This window comes from Hemitrygon akajei, chromosome 32 (assembly GCF_048418815.1).
Source record: "Hemitrygon akajei chromosome 32, sHemAka1.3, whole genome shotgun sequence".
Classification (NCBI taxonomy): domain Eukaryota; kingdom Metazoa; phylum Chordata; class Chondrichthyes; order Myliobatiformes; family Dasyatidae; genus Hemitrygon; species Hemitrygon akajei.
Genome location: NC_133155.1, coordinates 9,367,414 through 9,387,191, shown reverse-complemented (window position 1 = coordinate 9,387,191; position 19,778 = coordinate 9,367,414). Strand labels below are relative to the sequence as shown.

The 19,778-nt window shown below is 40.8% G+C and overlaps 1 protein-coding gene across 2 annotated transcripts in view; it reads right to left on the bottom strand.

The window, feature by feature from the left end:
* Positions 1 to 19,778, bottom strand: part of yars1 (tyrosyl-tRNA synthetase 1) — a 55,550-nt gene that overhangs the window by 24,671 nt on the left and 11,101 nt on the right. For both annotated transcript variants that reach the window (XM_073034443.1, XM_073034441.1), the window contains exons 4-8: positions 16,911 to 17,086; positions 16,107 to 16,236; positions 7,155 to 7,235; positions 2,787 to 2,879; positions 1,750 to 1,885 (exon numbers count right to left, since the gene is read on the bottom strand). In XM_073034443.1, coding sequence (XP_072890544.1) covers positions 1,750 to 1,885; positions 2,787 to 2,879; positions 7,155 to 7,235; positions 16,107 to 16,236; positions 16,911 to 17,086 — 616 coding nt within the window. The remainder of the gene's footprint in view (positions 1 to 1,749; positions 1,886 to 2,786; positions 2,880 to 7,154; positions 7,236 to 16,106; positions 16,237 to 16,910; positions 17,087 to 19,778) is intronic.

Below are 19,778 nucleotides of genomic sequence, written 5' to 3'. Positions count from 1 at the left end.
ACTCCCACAACCCTTCAGTGACCCTGTGATTTCGGTCTGAAGCCGACATGAGAACATCCTCCAGGATGGTGAACCCACAGAAATTATTCTGCCCAGATGACGGACCTGTCCAAGTACAAAAGACCTATACTAATCAACTGGCTGGAATGTTCACCGATATCTTTAACCTCTCACTTCAGCAGTCTGAGATACTCACCTGCTTCAAGCAGGCTTCAATTTTACCAGTGCCTAAGAAGAACATGGTAACCAGCCTCAATAACTATTGTCCACTGTTATGTTTTGAGAGGTTGGTAATGAAACCTTTTAACTCCTGAATGAGATGTGACTTGGATCCACTCCAATTTGCTAACCACCACAACAGGTCCACAGCAGATGCCATTTCATTGGCTTTCCAATCACCCCTGGAAAGCAAAGATATTAGGATGCTCTTTATCAACTACAGTTCAACATTCAATGCTATCATCCCCTCAAAACTAAACAATAAGCTTCAAGACCTTGGCTTCAATACCAGCTTGTGCAATTGGATCACTTGCAGACCCCAACTGGTTCGGATAGGCAGTAACATCTTCACCATGATCTGCATCAGCACAGGTATGCTTAGTCTCCTGCTCTGCTTGCTTTACAGTTATGACTGTGTGGCTAAGTGCAGCACCAATGCTATATTCAAGTTTGCTAACGGCAACTACTGCCATAGGCCAAATCAGCATATAAGAGGGAGACTAAAAATCTGGCTGCCAGAGAGAGCTGTGGAGGCCAAGTCATCGAGTGTATTTAAAGCAGAGGTTGATAGGTTCTTGGTTAGTCAGAGCATCAAAGGTTACAGGGCAAAGGCAAGAGAATGTAGTTGAGAGGGATAGTAAATCAACCATGATAAAATGGCAGAGCAGACTCGATGGGCCAATTGGCCTAATTCTGCCCTTGTGCCATAAGGTCTTATACACTCCACACATTTGAATCTTTTCCAGAAAAACTACATAGAATATTTAATGCTGCCAACATCATTACTCTTCACAATTTCACCTCCCTCTGCATGCCCCATAGCCCGTACAATACTTTCTCAAATTTCCTTCATTGGTTACTCTTACATTTAATTTCTCCTCATGACTTCCCAGTTAAATATTTTGCTTCCTAAAGCTCTCAGGTGGCATGGTTGCATAGCTGTTAGCACAACCCATTCCAGTGCCCTTGACTGGGGTTCAATTCCCAATGCTGGCTGTATGAAGTTTATACGTTCAATGTGGGTTCCCTCCAGGTGCTCCCATTCCTCCCACATTCCAAAGACATACAAGTTAGGGTTAGTAAGATATTGGCATGCCATTTTGGCACCGGAAGCATGGTGACAATTGCTGCTTGCCCTCAGACTGTTCTGGTTGTTGACACAAATGACACATTTCACTGTATGTTTCGATCTTTAAAATCTTTAATCCTTAATCTCAACCCTCAATCCTACTCTAATCAACATTTTAAACCTTTTGATCTTTTAATTGATATATTTTCTTTGGAAATGTTTGGCAAATGGCTTGACTCAATTTGTTGTACAAGGCTGGCATTTGCTAGGTAACGCCAATGGCATTCTGCATGGCAAATTCACTGCCCATGCAAAGTGGAAATGGCACAATCTCTATTATCGTTCAATCTGGACCAATCCTTAACCAATCAGATAAAGTGACTGTGAAAATAGCATTCAGTTCTGCAAGTACAGGGCAGTGATCATCTTTGGCCAGAAACAGAAGTATAATTTATTCTCACCTCCATACAATGGAAACAAGACATGACTCACAAAGGACAAAACACCATTGTTCTCCACATTGCCAGGTTCACAGAACGCCTTTTTTAACTTCTTTTTTACATCTTCCCTGTTGTCAAGCAGATCAATTTTGGATTCCTAAAAGCAACATTTACTGCATTATCAAAGAGACTACCAAAGCAATTACATTCAGTATTTTGTGTCTTTTGCTTTACTTTTCGTATACAAATATGATAACACCACTATCTTCTTCTAAAATTTCTGTTACATTTCTGACTTGTTACAGAATCAAATTCTGGCTTAACAGTATATAGACTGATTACCCATTCAATGGTTTCTATCTTGTGAGATCCTAGGAATTTTTTTCTAAGAATCAAGACATTAGCAGATATTCATACCACAACATCCATTTTCTAAGCATTAAGGGCAATTTGAGTGGCATGGTAGCATAGTGGTTAGCACAACGGTTTACAGTACAAGTGACCTGGGTTCAATTCCTGCCACTGCCTGTAAGGAGTTTGTTTGTTCTCCTTGTGACTGCCTGGGTTTGCTCCTGATGCTCCGGTTTCTTCCACGGCCCAAAGGCCTACTGGTTGGTAGGTTAATTGGTCACTGTAATTGACCTGTAATTAAGCTAGGGTTAAATCGGGGGTTGCTGGGCGGCATGGCTTGTAGGGCCAATTCCATGTTGTATTTTAATAAATAAATAAAGTTAAACATCACTGTCTTTCCTACTCTCTCCTGACATAGATGGAAGCCATTGAATCCTTCAGGCTTATGATGCAGTTTGGAGTGAACACATTAATCCCATTCCCCAAACACATCAGGGTGACACCTAGAGAACATGATCCCCATTAGATACGATATCATTAGCCTGTATCACCTCGGAGCCATTACTTTCCCTTTCTTGTTGAATTTTATTCTTATTTTTGGATGACGATCAAGTTATGATTTATAACAAGCCATGGGCATTTACAATTTTGTTTCTCAATTAGTAAAATTATCCAGAACAATAGAAATTGAAATCAAGAGTCAATACCTCTTCTGAGGAGCTCATTTTCCCTCCAGTCAGACCTGGGACCATAGGGTTCATTAAATGAATACGCTTGGAATACCCAAGAGCTGGAAGGTACTGAAGAAAGAACAATTAAGAGTTAAATACATCCAGACACTGCTTGAAGATTTTAGCATTCTGCAACCAAAAGTTGGTGTCCACCTGAACTGAGAGGAGGACTGATAATCTTAAAAAACATTTGCATCATCCTGACAACATTGTTTAGAAAGCTTTATCGTCACAGTATCTCTGAAGATTACTAATAGATTACTTACGAGTTATGTTTAATCCTGTTAAATTTTATAAAGTGGTAACTCTAGATTTAGATGATCAATGAAGTTATGTAATCTAAAGAGTTGTCATTCAGATCTAGCAAGATATCAACATTAATAGCATAGGGTATCATATAGTAATTCCATGTTTAACAATGTGATCAAAAACTAAGCCAATGGATAGTCTCAAAAGTACAAGGAAAATGCAAAGAGAAAGAAGTTGTTACATTTTAGACATTACATTCTATAAATCAACAACTACTGTGCATTGAATTAAGTTATTTAAATTTTACATTTTTATCATCATTTGCTTGGTCTTTGAAGCAACTGAAGCAGCAGCATCTTGAAACAATAACATAGGGAGGGAATATTCAGTGTTTTAAATGAATCTTTAAAATTGCATTTTCCAAGAAGATATTAATATTTCTAAAGATTTAAAATATATGCAATTAATAACCTATCCAGACATCTCCAGCTGCATTACTCATAACATTGAATGCTAGTTCTGGCAAGACCAACAGACACTTGGTCTCATAAAGCACAGAGCATTACAAATTACTTTAGATCAAGTAAAATAACTGAGGTATTATGCTTGTAACATTGGAAACACAGTCATCAGTTTACATATATCAAGTTTCCAAAAAACAGCAATATTATGTTAGTTGGAGTTTATTGAGGACAAAGCTTTATCAGGGCACCAAGAATCACCCATTGTTTTTAGGTTTTATTGTGGGATCCTGGTTTAACATCCTATACGAGAGATGCCAGCTGCAGATGGTGCAGCAAATCCCATCCCTCTAAATCTTGAACTAGAGAAATAACCTAGATTATAAATTCAGATTTCTATGACAAGGTATTCTTAATGTAACTGAACAAAAAAATGCATACTTTTCCAATAAAGTAGATACAAAAATTTCCTGTTGAACTCAGCTGAAAATCAACAGTACTGCAACACAAAATTTGCAATGCTCCTGTGAAAGGACACCCCCCAAATATCATTCTGTAAATAATTCTAACTTTTAAAGTGGAAGTTGAATTCTGGGATGTGCTTTTGCAACCTAATATTTACAGAGTTGTTCTGGCGCAAGAGGACATTCTCGTCTTTGCCAGTTCTAAGTAGATCATTGGATCTGCTCTTACACCTTTGCAAACCAAATTATTCTCCAAGAAAGAGATGCTGAACTTTTCTTCTGCCGGCTCCATCTCCGAGCTTACTTCTTTGACAAGGACTCTCCTACCCCCACTGATGACCCTTTCTCCCGTCTTCAACCCTCCTCCTCTTCATGGACACCCCGCTCTGGTCTTCTGCCTGCTCTGGATCTCTTTATTGCTAATTGCCAACGGGACATCAACCGTCTTGACTTCACCACACCCTGTTCCAATTCCAACCTCACTCCTTCCAAACGCTCTGCTCTCCGCTCCCTCCGCACCAATCCCAACCTCACTATAAAACCTGCTGATAAGGGGGGAGCTGTTGTTGTCTGGCGTACTGACCTCTACCTGGCCGAGGCACAGCGACAACTCTCTGATACCTCCTCTTATTTACCCCTTGATCATGACCCCACTAAGGAGCACCAGGCCATTGTCTCCTATACCATCACCAACCTTATCAGCTCTGGGGATCTCCCATCCACTGCCACCAACCTCATAGTTCCCACACCCCGCATTTCCCGTTTCTACCTCCTACCCAAGATCCACAAACCTGCCTGTCCAGGTAGACCTATTGTCTCAGCTTGCTCCTGCCCCACTGAACTCATTTCTGCATACCTTGACACTGTCTTATCCCCCCTTGTTCAATCTCTTCCCACCTATGTTCGTGACACTTCTCATGCTTTGAATTTTTTAATGATTTTAAGCTCCCTGGCCCCCACCGTCTTATTTTCACCATGGACGTCCAGTCCCTATATACCTCCATCCCCCACCGAGATGGTCTCGAAGCTCTTCACTTTTTTTTGGATTCCAGACCTAACCAATTCCCCTCTACCACCACTCTCCTCTGTCTAGCGGAATTAGTTCTTACTCTCAATAATTTCTCCTTTGGCTCCTCCCACTTCCTCCAAACCAAGGGTGTAGCCATGGGCACCCGTATGGGTCCCAGTTATGCCTGCCTTTTTGTTGGCTTTGTGGAACAGTCCATGTTCCAAGTCTATACCGGTATCCCATCCCCCTCTTTTCCTTCGCTACATCGACGACTGCATTGGCGCTGCCTCTTGCACGCATGCTGAGCTCGTCGACTTCATTAACTTTGCCTCCAACTTTCACCCTGCCCTCAAATTTACCTGGTCCATTTCCGACACCTCCCTCCCCTTTCTTGATCTTTCTGTCTCCATCTCTGGAGACGGCCTATCTACTGATATTTACTATAAGCCTACAGACTCTCACAGCTACCTGGACTATTCCTCTTCCCACCCTGTCTCTTGCAAAAATGCTATCCCCTTCTCACAATTCCTCCGTCTCCGCCGCATCTGCTCTCAGGATGAGGCTTTTCATTCCAGGACGAAGGAGATGTCTTCCTTTTTTAAACAAAAGGTCTTCCCTTCGTCCACCATCAACTCTGCTCTCAAACGCATCTCTCCCATTTCCCGCACATCTGCCCTCACCCCATCCACCCACCACGCCACTCGGGATAGGGTTCCCCTTGTCCTTACCTACCACCCCACCAGCCTCCAGGTCCAACGTATAATTCTCCGTAACTTCCACCACCTCCAACGGGATCCCACTACCAAACACATTTTTCCCTCTCCCCCTCTTTCTGCTTTTCACAGGGATCGCTCCCTATGCGACTCCCTTGTCCACTCGTCCCCTCCGTCCCTTCCCACTGATCTCCCTCCTGGCACCTATCCTTGTAAACGGAACAAGTGCTACACCTGCCCTTACACTTCCTCCCTCACCACCATTCAGGGCCCCAGACAGTCCTTCCAGGTGAGGCGACACTTCACCTGTGAGTCGGCTGGTGTGGTATACTGCGTCCGGTGCTCCCGGTGTGGCCTCTTACATATTGGTGAGACCCAACGCAGACTGGGAGACCGTTTCACTGAACACCTACACTCGGTCCGCTAGAAAAAGCAGGATCTCCCAGTGGCCACACATTTTAATTCCACGTCCCATTCCCGTTCTGATATGTCTATCCACGGCCTCCTCTATTGTCAAGGTGAATCCAAACTCAGGTTGGAGGAACAACACCTCATATACCAGCTGGGTAGCCTCCAACCTGATGGCATGAACATTGACTTCTCTAACTTCCGTTAATGCCCCTCCTCCCCTTCTTACCCCATCCCTGACATATTTAGTTGTTTGCCTGTTCTCCATCTCCCTCTGGTGCTCCCCCCTCCCCCTTTCTTTCTCCCTAGGCCTCCCGTCCCATGATCCTTTCCCTTCTCCAGCTCTGTATCACTTTCACCAATCACCTTTCCAGCTCTTAGCTTCATCCCACCCCCTCTGGTCTTCTCCTATCATTTCGCATTTCCCCCTCCCCCCACTACTTTCAAATCTCTTACTATCTTTCCTTTCGGTTAGTCCTGACGAAGGGTCTCGGCCCGAAACGTTGACAGTGCTTCTCCTTATAGATGCTGCCTGGCATGCTGTGTTCCACCAGCATTTTGTGTGTGTTGTTTGAATTTCCAGCATCTACAGATTTTGTGTATTATCCAAGTTATTTATTGAGATACAGCGCAGAGTAAGGAGTTTGTACGTTCTCCCTGTGGTTTCTGTGGTAAGCTCTTCCAGCCACAGCAGCCAGCAACCCTGGATTTAATCCTAGCCTAATCACAGGACAATTTGCAATGACCAACTAATCTACCAACCAGTACATCTTTGGCCTGTGTGAGGAAATCTAAGCACCTGGAGGAAACCCACACAGTCATGGGAAGAACGTACAGGCCGTGGGTGGGAATTGAACCCAGGTTGCTGGTATTGTAAAGTAACCACTACACTAATGTGCCTTAATAAATTTCACATCCAACCTACTCGCTCAACCTTTCCTCATAAGACATGACAACAATATGACAAGCACAGTTAGACATTCAATACTCCAACTGCTTAATATTTCAAATAACTGTAAATATTTTGATAACAGAAGTACCTTTTCTGCAAAGGTGAATATTTTCCTCTGATCAATCCCACCAAACTGTGCATCAACCTTCAAATACTCTTCATCTAGGGCCTAAAAGGAGTGAGAAAATATTTTTAAAAAAACAATGTTAACACTTGGGATTAAAATAAAATAAAACTTTTAAAGTTTTCAATTAATGAAAATATTGAAGCTTTGAAAACAAAGAAAGCTGTTAATAAAATGAATTACTTGCCACACAAGATCATTTCAACATTTGAACAGGGCTGGCATCACAGGTTTATTTTAACCTAGGGCCCTATGGGTTTTTTTTTGTAATTTTTTTTTTATTGAAGTTCATCATCAAACATTTCCATAAGATGTATTTCAGACATTGTACACATATATCATATATATCACAAATCTCCACATAGTATTTATCTGAGGTATACACATAGAAAAGAGTGGAAAGAAAAAACAAGCAAAAGGAAAGAACTATGTACAAGTAGAGAGTGATTTTTTTTTTAAACAACAGACTCATTGATTTGTGAGAATAAAATCAGGCAAATGAGGCATTATGTAGTTAAACCATTTTTCCCCAGTATGAATAAAATTGTTCCAGCTTATGATTAACAGATGCTGTTATCTTCTCCATTTTGTAAATGTCCATTGTAATTTCCATCCATGCATTTAAAGTTGGGCTCTCCTGTGATATCCATTTCCTGGTAAGAGTCTTTTTACCAGCCACCAACAGAATATTCATTAAATATTTATCTCTTTTCAACCATTCTTGAGGTATATATCCAAAATATATGGTCTTACTCTCTAAGGGTATTTCACATTTAAAGATGTCTTGTAAGGCATTGTGTATCCCCCTCCAATAGTCTTTGATAACAGGGCAGTCCCAAAAAATATGATATGATTTGCATTTTGATTTCCACAATTTCTCCAGCAAACAGGGAGGTTACTATCATAATGGGATTTCTGAGAGGGTGTAATAAAATATCTTATTAAATTTTTCCATCCAAATTCCCTCCATTTCTGTGAACTGGTACACTTCCATTGATATCTCCATATTGTTGTCCATTCTTCCTCAGATATAATTATCCCTCCTTCCTTCTCCCATTTTACTTTAATGTATGAAGTCCAATGAGTTTTAAGATTTGACAACTCCTTATACATGCTTGAAATGATTCTACTACCGTTATCTGAATTATATGCTTTTATAAATAGCTCTATCAAGCATGTACTTGCCTTTGTTACAATAAGCGTCTTATTAACATATTGTCACATCTGTATATACCGATAAAAACCTTGTTTTTCTAGTAAGTGTTTCTCTTTAAGCATTTCAAAACTGAACAGTGTTCCTTCTTTCATTATGTTGCAAAGAACTGTTATTCCTTTAGCTGTCCAGTCCTTAAACCTAGCATCCAATTTATTTGGTGTAAAATCCGAGTCATATCTCCCTCTAGATTATATTCTTTTATAGTTGTTTTCCATATTTTAAGAGTCAATTTCACCCATGGGTTATCAATAGTATTGATGTACCTTTGCAGGTTGTTATCAGCCAAAATTGCTTGTATGGGGATGGGAAGTACCCGCTTGTCAATGTTTTTAAGCTGTGCTGCAAAATAATAATCACTAAGAGAAGGTAGGCCCCATCCCCCCTTTTCCTTTGCTAATTGCAAAGTTTTGAGACAAACTCTAGGCCTTTTACCCTGCCAAATATACCTCGATAACATCTTGTTCCATTCATTGAATTGATTTTGATTAATCTCTATTGGTAGGGTCTGAAAGAGATATAACAGTCTGGGCAGTATATTCATTTTAATAGACTCAATCCTTGAGCTGAGACTGAAAAAAGGAATCATGTTCCATCTTGCCATATCTTCCTTATTTTTTTTATATAAAAAAAAATCTAAAAACCTTAGGAACACCACTGGGATTGTGAAACGAGCCCAGCAGAGATTGCACTTTCTGAGGAAGCTTAAACAAGCATCACTCCCCACTAACATCTTAACTACATTTTACATTTTACAGAGGAGTGGTTGAGAGTGTGCTGACCTTTTGCATCACAACCTGGTACTCCAGCTGCAGTGCTGCCGACAAAAAAGCCTTGCAGAGGGTGGTTAGGGGAGCAGAGAAGGTTATTGGGGTCTCCCTACCTGCTGTCCAAGACCTCTTTCAGAGTCGATGCCTCCAGAAGACACGGTACATCTTTAAAGACCCCTCACACCCTCTCCATGAACTGTTTGTTCTTCTGCCATCAGGCAAACATTACAGGAGCATCAAAACTAAAACCACAAGGCTACTAAACAGCTTCCTCCCACAGGTAGTCAGACTGCTAAATAGTTGCTCTACCTGACTCTGCTTTGGACACTTTTAACTTGCACTGGACACTTATAACTTGTTTTTAACTGACATGTGGCTGTTGTGTTTGTTATGTTTATTATTTACTGTTGCATTTGTTATGTTATGATTGCACTGCTCCTGGGAAACGCTGTCTCATTCAGCCCTGTAGAGCTGATGTATGGTTAGAATGACAATAAAGTTTTTGAATCTTGAATAAAGGCTGATAATTACATTCTGATAATTTTGCCAAATCTTTTGGCATAATGATGCCCAAATATTTGAAAGACTGTTTGCCACTCCCAGGGATATCTACTTTCAGTTTCTCTTGGTGGGTTATAGTAATATGAAAGTAATTGGGTTTTATCTATGTTGATCTTGTATCCTGATAATTGACCATATTGTTCAAAGGATTGCATCAACTTAGGTAAAGAGTATGTTGGTTGCCCTAGATAGATCAAAATGTCATCTGCACAACAAGCCAATTTATGCTCTGTCCCTTTAATAGTAATTCCCCTGATATCTACATTTTGTCTGATGTATTGAGCTAATGGTTCCAGACATAATGCAAAGAGTAGCGGTGACCATTGTTATGATCCCAGCCCCCTCCATTGTGAGAATCACCAGAGCCCTAGTGAAGGGGGGGGGGGGGGTCAATGACCCAAGAGAAGAGAGAGATACGTGCGGTGTCCCTCGTTTCACGGCGAGGCCAAGCTGGCGCTGGTGGTCATTGTCTCGTGGAGACACCTTTGTGAATTGGGACCTGTACTACGTGTATACCCTCAGGGCAACGTGGGTGGAGAGATGGAGAGAGATTGCATCATCCCAACCTGATTGACATCTGAGACCCCGTGAGTTCAGATAAAAGAGGGGTTGTAAAGACGGCCCCCCAGACACACCAGAAGACACGCTAGAAATTCTGCGACAGCGTTTTAATAGCGACAGCCGGTGGTGGGGTTCGTGTGCGTCTTTTCCTTGCCTGGGATTGGCGACCTCACCACGAGAGAACGGCTTAGCTACAGGGGAGGCCACCAGCGAGCATCCATTCCCCAACGAGACAGAAGACGGAATCGAACTCCTAAAGGTTGGAAAAACCCGGCGGGTAACTGTTTCATTCAATCTCTCTCTCTCTCTTTCTAACAAAAGTGCACCAACGCGACACCACCAAAGATGGCAGCTGGTGAAACTGCAGTGACCGCAAGAGACTTTCAGATATACAGCGGACAATATATACATTACCCCTAGACAACGATAGAGTTTACTTCTTATTGGTTATTACTATACCTGCGCTTTAGATTGAGTATTGACGACTTATGGCATCTGAATGTTTGTATTAACCTTACTTTTGTGCCCCTTTATAAATAAAAACGTTTGAAAATGGTACCATCAGACTTCAGCGGACCTCTCTATCTTTGCTGGTAAGTGATCCAGTTACGGGATACTTAACACCATGCATAACCCTGTCTTGTGCCCCTTTCTAGGGTAAGACTATTTGATAAATATCCATTGATTTTAATCCTAGCAGTAGGGTTGTCATATAGTATCTGGATAATTTTAATAATTGTGTCTTGGAAACCAAATCTATGTAAAACTTTGTAAAGAAAATTCCAATTAACCGACTCAAATGTCTTTTCAACATCCACGTTTATCATTATTGCTTTGATTTTATTTTTTTGTATATGATCCATAATGTGAAGCGTCCTTCGTATATTGTCTTGTGTTTGGCATTGTCGTATAAAACCTGTCTGATCGTTACATATCAGTATGGGTAGAAACTCCTTTAATCGTTTGGCCATGATGGAGGTAAATAACCTATAATCTACATTAAGAACAGATATTGGTTTAAATGACCCGCATTCCATTTTATCCTTGCCTTCTTTCGGTATAGCTGAGATTATCACTTCCTTCCAACTGGGTGGCATTTGTGCTTTTTTTTTTAAGAGCCCAGTTCAGTGTGGGGAGTAAAACAGGAATTAACTCATTTTTAAATTCTGCCATATACCCATCTGATCCTGATGACTTGCTTAATTTAAGCCTACTGTTATGAGTGATGGACAGACCTGATGGACAATGGGGTGCAGAGTTAACCATTTCCACCCCCCCCCCCCGAGAACTACGAACTATTGCTGCTATTGAGAGAGAGAGAGAGAGAGAGATAAATTGTCATTTAAGGTAAAATTGGATAGGTATATGGACAGGAAAGGAGTGGAGGGTTATGGGCTGCGTGCGGGTAGGTGGGACTAGGTGAGATTAAGTGTTCGGCACGGACTAGGAGGGCCGAGATGGCCTGTTTCCGTGCTGTGATTGTTATATGGTTATTGTTATATGGTTATTGTTATATGGTTATAAAGCCCAGGCAAGAACATCTGCTACAGATAAGAGGGGGAGAGAGACTGTTGATTTACTGTATTATGACTCTTCCTGGATTATTTACCTTCTACTACTTTGCTCATTAACATTCCTCAGGAGACAGCAGGAGTGGCCTGATTTGATGGACACGGTCATTCAGAGTTGATGGATAGCTGAGACCCCGTGAGTGGGGATAAAAGACAGGTCTGGAGAGACACCCTTCAGACACACTAGTGGACACTGGTTGAGTGTTGGGAACCCACAGAAAGGTGGGGGACTTCGGAGACCGAACCAGGAGATCGGTCAGTAAAACTCAGTGTTACAGCAGGGCCGGTGGGGACTTGTGTGTCCACTCATGCCAGAGTGATGAGTCCACCACAGAAGAACGGTCTAGCTGAAGACCAGAGGGGTCATAACTGAATGACCACAACGACGTGACGGATTAAGAAAGCAACAAAAGGTTTGCCTGCCGCAGCAGTTGCTGTTACATCTCGCTCGCTCTCTCTCTCTCCAACGATTTCAATACGACAACCATAACTACTTCAGCATTTATGAACTGAACTCTATACTTTCCTATGACAATTCATTTACCCCTAGACATCAATAGAGCTTGTTTATTATTATTATTCCTACACTTTTAGGTTTATTACTGCTAACTTGTTTTATATGTATATTTGCATTTTTGATATTGTATTGTGTAGTTTACCAATCAACACCTTTAGATTGGTACCACCAGACTCCAATGGATTCTTCTTTCTCTGCTGGTCAGACACCCAGTTACAGGGTACATAACACTACTAATTGCAGCTTTTAACTCAATTTCAGTTATGTCAGCAGTCATCATTCTATTTTGTTCTTCACTTAAAGTGGGTAACTCTAGAGAATTCAAGAAGGTGGTAATTTGGGTTATGCTTCCCCCTGGAACTTTGGAATATAGAGTTTTATAAAACACTTCAAAAGCTTCTTGAATTTCACTTAGCTTATTTTTTATCATTTTCGTTCTTGGGTCCCTAATTCTATGAATTGTATTTTCTGCTATCTCTTTTTTTCAGTTTCCACACCAGTATTTTCATAGACTTTGATCCACTTTCATAATGTCTGTTTCAGAAACATTAAATTTTTCCTGATTTCTTGTATAGCCAAACTATTAATTTCATTCCTAATTCTTTAAATTTCCCCTAATGTATCCTGTACCAAATTCAATTTGTGTTTTTTCTCTAGTTCCTTCAGCCTATTTTGTAATTCCTCTAATGTTTTATTCCTTATTTTTTTCTTGTATGAAGATATTGTTATAATTTTCCCTCTTAAGACAGCCTTCAGAGTATCCCATAAAATGGGAGGTGAAACCTCTCCATTATCATTAAATTCTGAGTAGAGGCCAATTTCTTTTTTAATTTGTTCCTTAAAGTACAGATCATTGAGTAGACTTGAATTTAGTTTCCAAATAGTATTCTTTGGATACTATTCAACAGATAAATATATAGGTGCATGGTCACTTACATCTATTGTCCCAATTCCACAGGTGTTTATTTTGTCTTTGTCTTTTCCAAATGTTATGAAATAGTCTATTCTTGCATATACAGAATGGGGAGCAGAATAATGTGTAATCCCTTCTGTCGGGGAAAAGGTCCCTCCATATATCAATTAGACCAACATCCTCAAAAAGTGTATTAACTTTCTTATGTAAGGATTTTGTTTCATAGGTTTTTCTATTGGAAGAGTCTAAGTTTGGTTGTAACTGTAAATTTAAGTCTCCCCCACATATCAGGAGACCTTCTGTTTCCACTACCATAATATCAGTAATTTTCTGAAAGAAACCAATATCACTTCCTGGGGGTGCATATATATTCAATAGAGTAACTGAATTTCCATCTATATTCCCCCTTACCAGAATGTATCTGCCCTCTTTATCTCCCATTTTGAATGCTTTTTCAAAATTTAGCTTACTTGAGATAAGAATAGCAACTCCTCTCCTATGTCCTGATTTATATGAGGAGAAAAACAAATTAGTGAAGCCCATTCTCTTTAGTTCTCTATGCTCATTATCACAAGCCCTCCGCTCCTTCGGGAACGTTGTAAATTCTGTTATTTTTCCACCATATTCTTCCCTCCAGGTCAAGCAGTTTATCTTCTTGTTGATTTAATATTTTTATTGTCTTACTTAGTATCTGTTCCACGTTTTGAACTCAATCTTCCACCTTCACAATTCGAGTCTCTGCCACCGCTATTTTTTGATTGATGTTGGTGAGCTCTGACTTAATATCATGTAGCTGCTGTTTTATATCTTTCTGGAACTCCCTTATCTCTTTCAAAATTTCGATCATATTTGCCACTTCGCCTGAACAAGGCCCAGTGTCCGTCTCGCTAGCACGCGTTCGGGTAGGAGAGCCGCTCGCTGCACTCCTCTCAGCTGCAGGCTCCAGTGTCGCTTTTTTTATTTCCATTCTTTTTCCCCATTCTTACCCCTCTTATCAGTTCAAATACTTTTGAAAAATTCTATATTTGATGGGTTAACGGGGCTTAATACGCGTTTTTCCGGAGGAGCTAGTGACTTAAACTGCCATTCTCGATGATGATGTCACCGAAACCCAGCCCTATGGTTTTGAACAGGCTACAAAAGGTTGTGATTTTATTAAAATATAAATGAATGACTGAAAAAAAATCAAAAATGAATAAGTAATATTTCAGACATCATTTGAACACCTGGTTAATTACCCACGAATTTACATATGAGAAATGGAAATTCCTGTCAATCTATTGACAACAAAGATTTAAGAGAAAAGATATCCCTTACTTTAATAAATTTCAGCTGTGATATGGATAGGAATTTAAATTTGACTGCTATGATGGGGCTCACTAAAATAATACATATATCGTGCATGCAAGCATGCATTCTCAATCTGCTTCATGCTCAAAGAATATAGAACAGTACAGGCCCTTTGGCCACAATGTTCTGCCAACCTTTATTTATTCATTGAGATGCAGTGTGGAATAGGCCCTTTGAGCCATGACACTCAGCAATCCCCCAATTTAATCCTAGCCTAATCACAGAACAATTTACAACGACTAATTAACCTACCAACCGGTATGCCTTTGAACTGTGGGTGGAAAACTAAAATCCATAAATATCACATCCATCACTCTACCTTCATTGATTTGTTCTGTCACTTTCTGGAAAAATCAATCAGGCTCATGAGGATCAACTAGTCCCTCGCAAAACCATACTTTCTGCCTCTAATCAGACTAAGCTTCTCCAAATGCTCAACAGTCCTGTCCAATTGTTTGCCCACCACTGATATAAGATTCAGTGGTCTATAATTCTCAGGATTATCCCTATTACCTTTCCTGAACAAAGGAATTACATGTGACACCCTCCATTTTCTACTACGACTTCCGTGGCCAGTGAGGATACAAAAATCAATGCCAACTGCGTAGCGATCTCTTCCCTTGATAACCTGGGGTATACCCATCCAGCCCAAGGAGTTATCTAGCCTAATGTTGTTCCAAAGTTCCAACACATCCTTTTCCTTAACCTCGACAGGTTCCAGCACTTTAGTTTTTTCTATGCTTACTGCGCATACATCCCCAGTATCTCCCCAGTTCCTGCCCAATAGAATCCTAATTTGCCCTTCCCCAATTAAAGACTATTCTATACTGTCTGCTCCTTTCCTTGTCCAAATATTACGGAGTTGTAGTCACGGTCTCCGAAATGCTCACCAAGAGATCTGTCACTTGACCAGGTTCATTGCCTAGTAGCAGATCCAGAATGGCTTCTCGTCTATCCAGCATAAACCTTTCCTTTATTCTCCGTTCTGACCTTTCCCTTCTTGTCAACAGCCTATTACTTTCCCCCAGGTGCCCTCCTCCTTCCCTTTCTGCCATTGTCCACTCTCCTCTCTTATCAGATTACTTCTTCACCAGCCCTTACCTTTCCCACCTACCTGGCTTCACCTATCACCTTCCAGTCAGCCTCTCCACCCACCACCAACTTCTTATTCTGGCAACTTCCCTCTTCCTTCTCAGTTCTGAAGAAGGTTCTTGGCCCAAAACGGCAACTGTTTATTCTTTTCTGTAGGTGCTGCCTGACCTGCTGAATTGTTCCAGCACTTTGTGTGTGTTGCTTTGGATTTCCAGCATCTGTAGACTTTGTGTTTGTGATTGACCTCTCTTCTAGTCAGCAGGTCCACATATCGTGTCAGGAATCCTTCTTGGACATCATCACAGGTGTCAGAGCCCCTTTTCCTCACCATGTACATTCCCTTTGTTATCAGTCTTTCCCCTTCCTACCTGTAACCCAGGATACAGGAGACCACTGAGGAGAGGATGTTCCACTTGTTTAACTACTTCCGCACCAGCTTTTTTGGCATCATGTTGGGTCACTACAGAAGACAACTTGTAGACATCCAAAGTGTATTCCCTGAAAACACAGACACGTGCTGAAGTTAGAGAAACTGTTCAAAGTTCAAAGTAAATTTATCATCGAAGTACACACAAGTCACCATATACAACACTGAGATTCGTTTTCTTATGGGTAAACTCAATAATCCATTACAGAACAATAACCATCATAAACTCAATGAAAGACTGCACCAATCTGGGCATTCAACCAATGTACAAAAGGTTCAATGGTTCAGTTTATTGTCAAAGTATGCATGTACAATACAACTCTTGATATTTGTCTTCTCCAGATAACCGTGAAATACAAAAAATCATGGGGGGTGTTGAAAGAAAAAAAATCATCATCCACTCCCCACATGAAAAAGAAACAAAACTTGCTAACCCAAAACACCCCCACCCCCTCCCTCACACAAAAAAACTAACAGATCGTCCACATGGAAATCGGCAGTTGTAACATCAAACCCCAAAACCCCAACCCAAAAGACAACAAGGTGCAAACACAAAAAAAAAGCAATAAATATTGAGAACTTCAGATGAAGAGCCCTTGAAAGAGAGTCCATAGGTTGTGGGAACTTTTCAATGATGGGGCAAGTGAAGTTGAGGGAAGTTAACTTGTTACAGCCAAACAAAATAAAGACTTTCAATCTATGAAATGAAAATAATCTTTTCCCCATTTAGATATTGATACCTTACCTGCTTAACTGAAAATCGGTCCCTTTCACAAATTTGAGTTTTTCTGTTGGTACACCTATACTTTCCAGCATGGCTTTTATAATATGTTCGTAGTACCTCGTTCTCAGTTGAAGCAGCTCCCAAGGAGCTTTCATGTTGTCCAAATAAGCATGCAAATCAGCAAATAAAACAGTTACCTGAAGCAGAAGGGGAAAACAGAGATTTTAATTGTTTGTAAGAATTTTTTTATTGCAATTTCTGCTATTTCTGGAATGTGCTATGGCTTTCCTAGAAGATTTTCACACATTTTGAGATCCTGCACAATGCTTCAGAAGGCTAACTCATGACATTTCCAGATTTTTAAACTCTTTCCACATGTTCACTACTATGATGTGACACTTTGCAAGTCCCACATCCAGAAAAGAACAACAGAAATTTTCTCCATTTAGGCATCATGAAGACCACTGCCACCATCTTTGCAAAAATGTGCTCCATAGTCCAACAAGTTTTATTCTCAGGATGTTTGTAAGCTTGATATAATACAACTAAGTAAGTCGCAAGTCAGAGTTTTTCCTCAATTAAAAATATTCGGTACTCACAATGTATATTGATAAAAGAATTTTAGATTTTTACTTTCAGCTAATCCTTAAACTCAAGAACTCCCTCTGTTAAACTCTCCACTGGCCTTTATGAAGGTCATTAAAATTATTGTTAGCAAAATTTTGATTATCTGTCCTAAGATCCACTCACTTGATTGGAGTAATACACAAAATGCTGGAGGAACTCAACAGGTCAGGCAACATCTATGGAGAGGAATAAAGATCACTGAGATCCATCATCAGAATTTCAAGCATCTGCAGGATCTCGTGCATATTATTTTATCGGAATCGTTTATTTTCTTGCATACTACTCACTGATCCATTCTGTTTAAGGTGCTGTATTGTGAAAGACTGTTCCTTAAGATTGTTATAGCCGGGGATGGTAATAAGGATAAGCTTCTACTACCTATTAAATGCTTGCAACAGCGCACACTTCAAATAGACTCTGACCAACCAAGTCCAACTCCTGCCCTTCACGTGTGGCTTAGCTACTAAGCCTGGCGGAACTGTTTCTACTCTCAGGAGAAGCGGCAAAGGTGGGTTGCTGGCACCTTAAAACTTGTCCCTTCGGGCAGATGGGGCTCATCATCCATGGTTGGCAGCTCATCTAGGAGAAGGAAAATTCCAGTCTCAAACCTTCACTGCCTTGCAGTTCTTCCCACTCGTGGAGAAGGCTTCCGGAGTAAACTCCGAGGGAAAAATCCAGAGCTGGAATCCCCAAAGGCAGTGCTATATTGAGTTCAACTCTGACTGGCAACTCCTCCAACACTGCAGGTGCCAAACAGTATTGGTCTCTGTCACTTTTTGGGTTATCAGATGTGTGGATGGAGAGTGTGACACATGGTAAAAGCTTGTTCTCCATACTGTACTGCCCTGGCTTGCATATCCTGTAGACAGCTAAGACTCAACACCCATGGTCAACCCTGACTAATGGAAGCCCTAGATTATGAAAGGTGCTATTGCTATCAACAATGACAGAGTATAATGGAATTTTTTAAAAAGCAGAATTATCAGGGATTCTTCTTCAAATCTGAGGAATTAGCCACTGGTGTACTTGGCCAGGTATTGAAAATCTTTGTTGAATAACTGGCTGGAGTGTTCAAAATCATCTCCAGACTCTCACTACTACAATCAGAGGTTCACACCTGCTTCAAAAGGGTATCATTCATCCCAGTGCCCAAGAAGAGCACGATGGGCTACCAGATACTATTACAGCTCAGGACATCAAGAATTCAAAGTTCAATTCCAACATCATCTGTATGGAGTCTGTATGTCTTCCCCGTGGAATGTGTGGGTTTTCTCTGGGTCCTCCAGTTTCCTCCCACATTCTAAATAAATACTGGTTATTATGTTAATGGGGTTATAATAAATTGTCCTGTGATTAGGCTAGGGTTAACTATGGAGGGATGGGCCTGAAAGGCCTATTCTAATTAACAGTATCTCTAACTAACTAACATTCCTAACTGTGATGAAATGTTTTGAGAACTTGGTTATGGCTAGAATTAACTCCTGCCTGAGCAAGGACCTGGACCCAGTGCAATTTGCCATCTCACTGGCTCTCCACTCAGTTTCGGAAAATCTGGACAACAGCAATACACGACCTCAGTCTGCTGTTTATCGATTACATCTCAGTGTTCAACATCATCATTCCTCACTAATAATCAACAAGCTTCAAAACTGGGGACTCTGTACCTCCTTCTGCAACTGGTTCCTTGTCTTCCTCATCGGAAGACCACACTCAGCGCAGAGCAATAATAATGTATTGCTTTCACTGACAATCAACACCTCCAAGGTAATGCTGACCCGGGCTACTTGTGTGTCTGGACACAGCTGAAGAGACATCTCTAATTTTGATCACTTTACTGTTCTTGACTGAATCTCAGATGGCAACAAGGAGGTATACAGGAATAAGATAGATCAGCTAGTTGAGTGGTGTCAGATAGACAGACAGACATACTTTGTTGATCCCGAGGGAAATTGGGTTTCGTTACAGTCGCACCAACCAAGAATAGTGTAGAAATATAGCAATATAAAACCATAAATAATTAAATAATAATAAGTAAATTATGCCAAGTGGAAATAAGTCCAGGATCAGCCTATTGGCTCAGGGTGTCTGACACTCCGAGGGAGGAGTTGTAAAGTTTGATGGCCACAGGCAGGAATGACTTCCTATGACGCTCAGTGTTGCATCTTGGTGGAATGAGTCTCTGGATGAATGTACTCCTGTGCCTAACCAGTACATTATGGAGTGGATGGGAGACATTGTCCAAGATGGCATGCAACTTGTCAT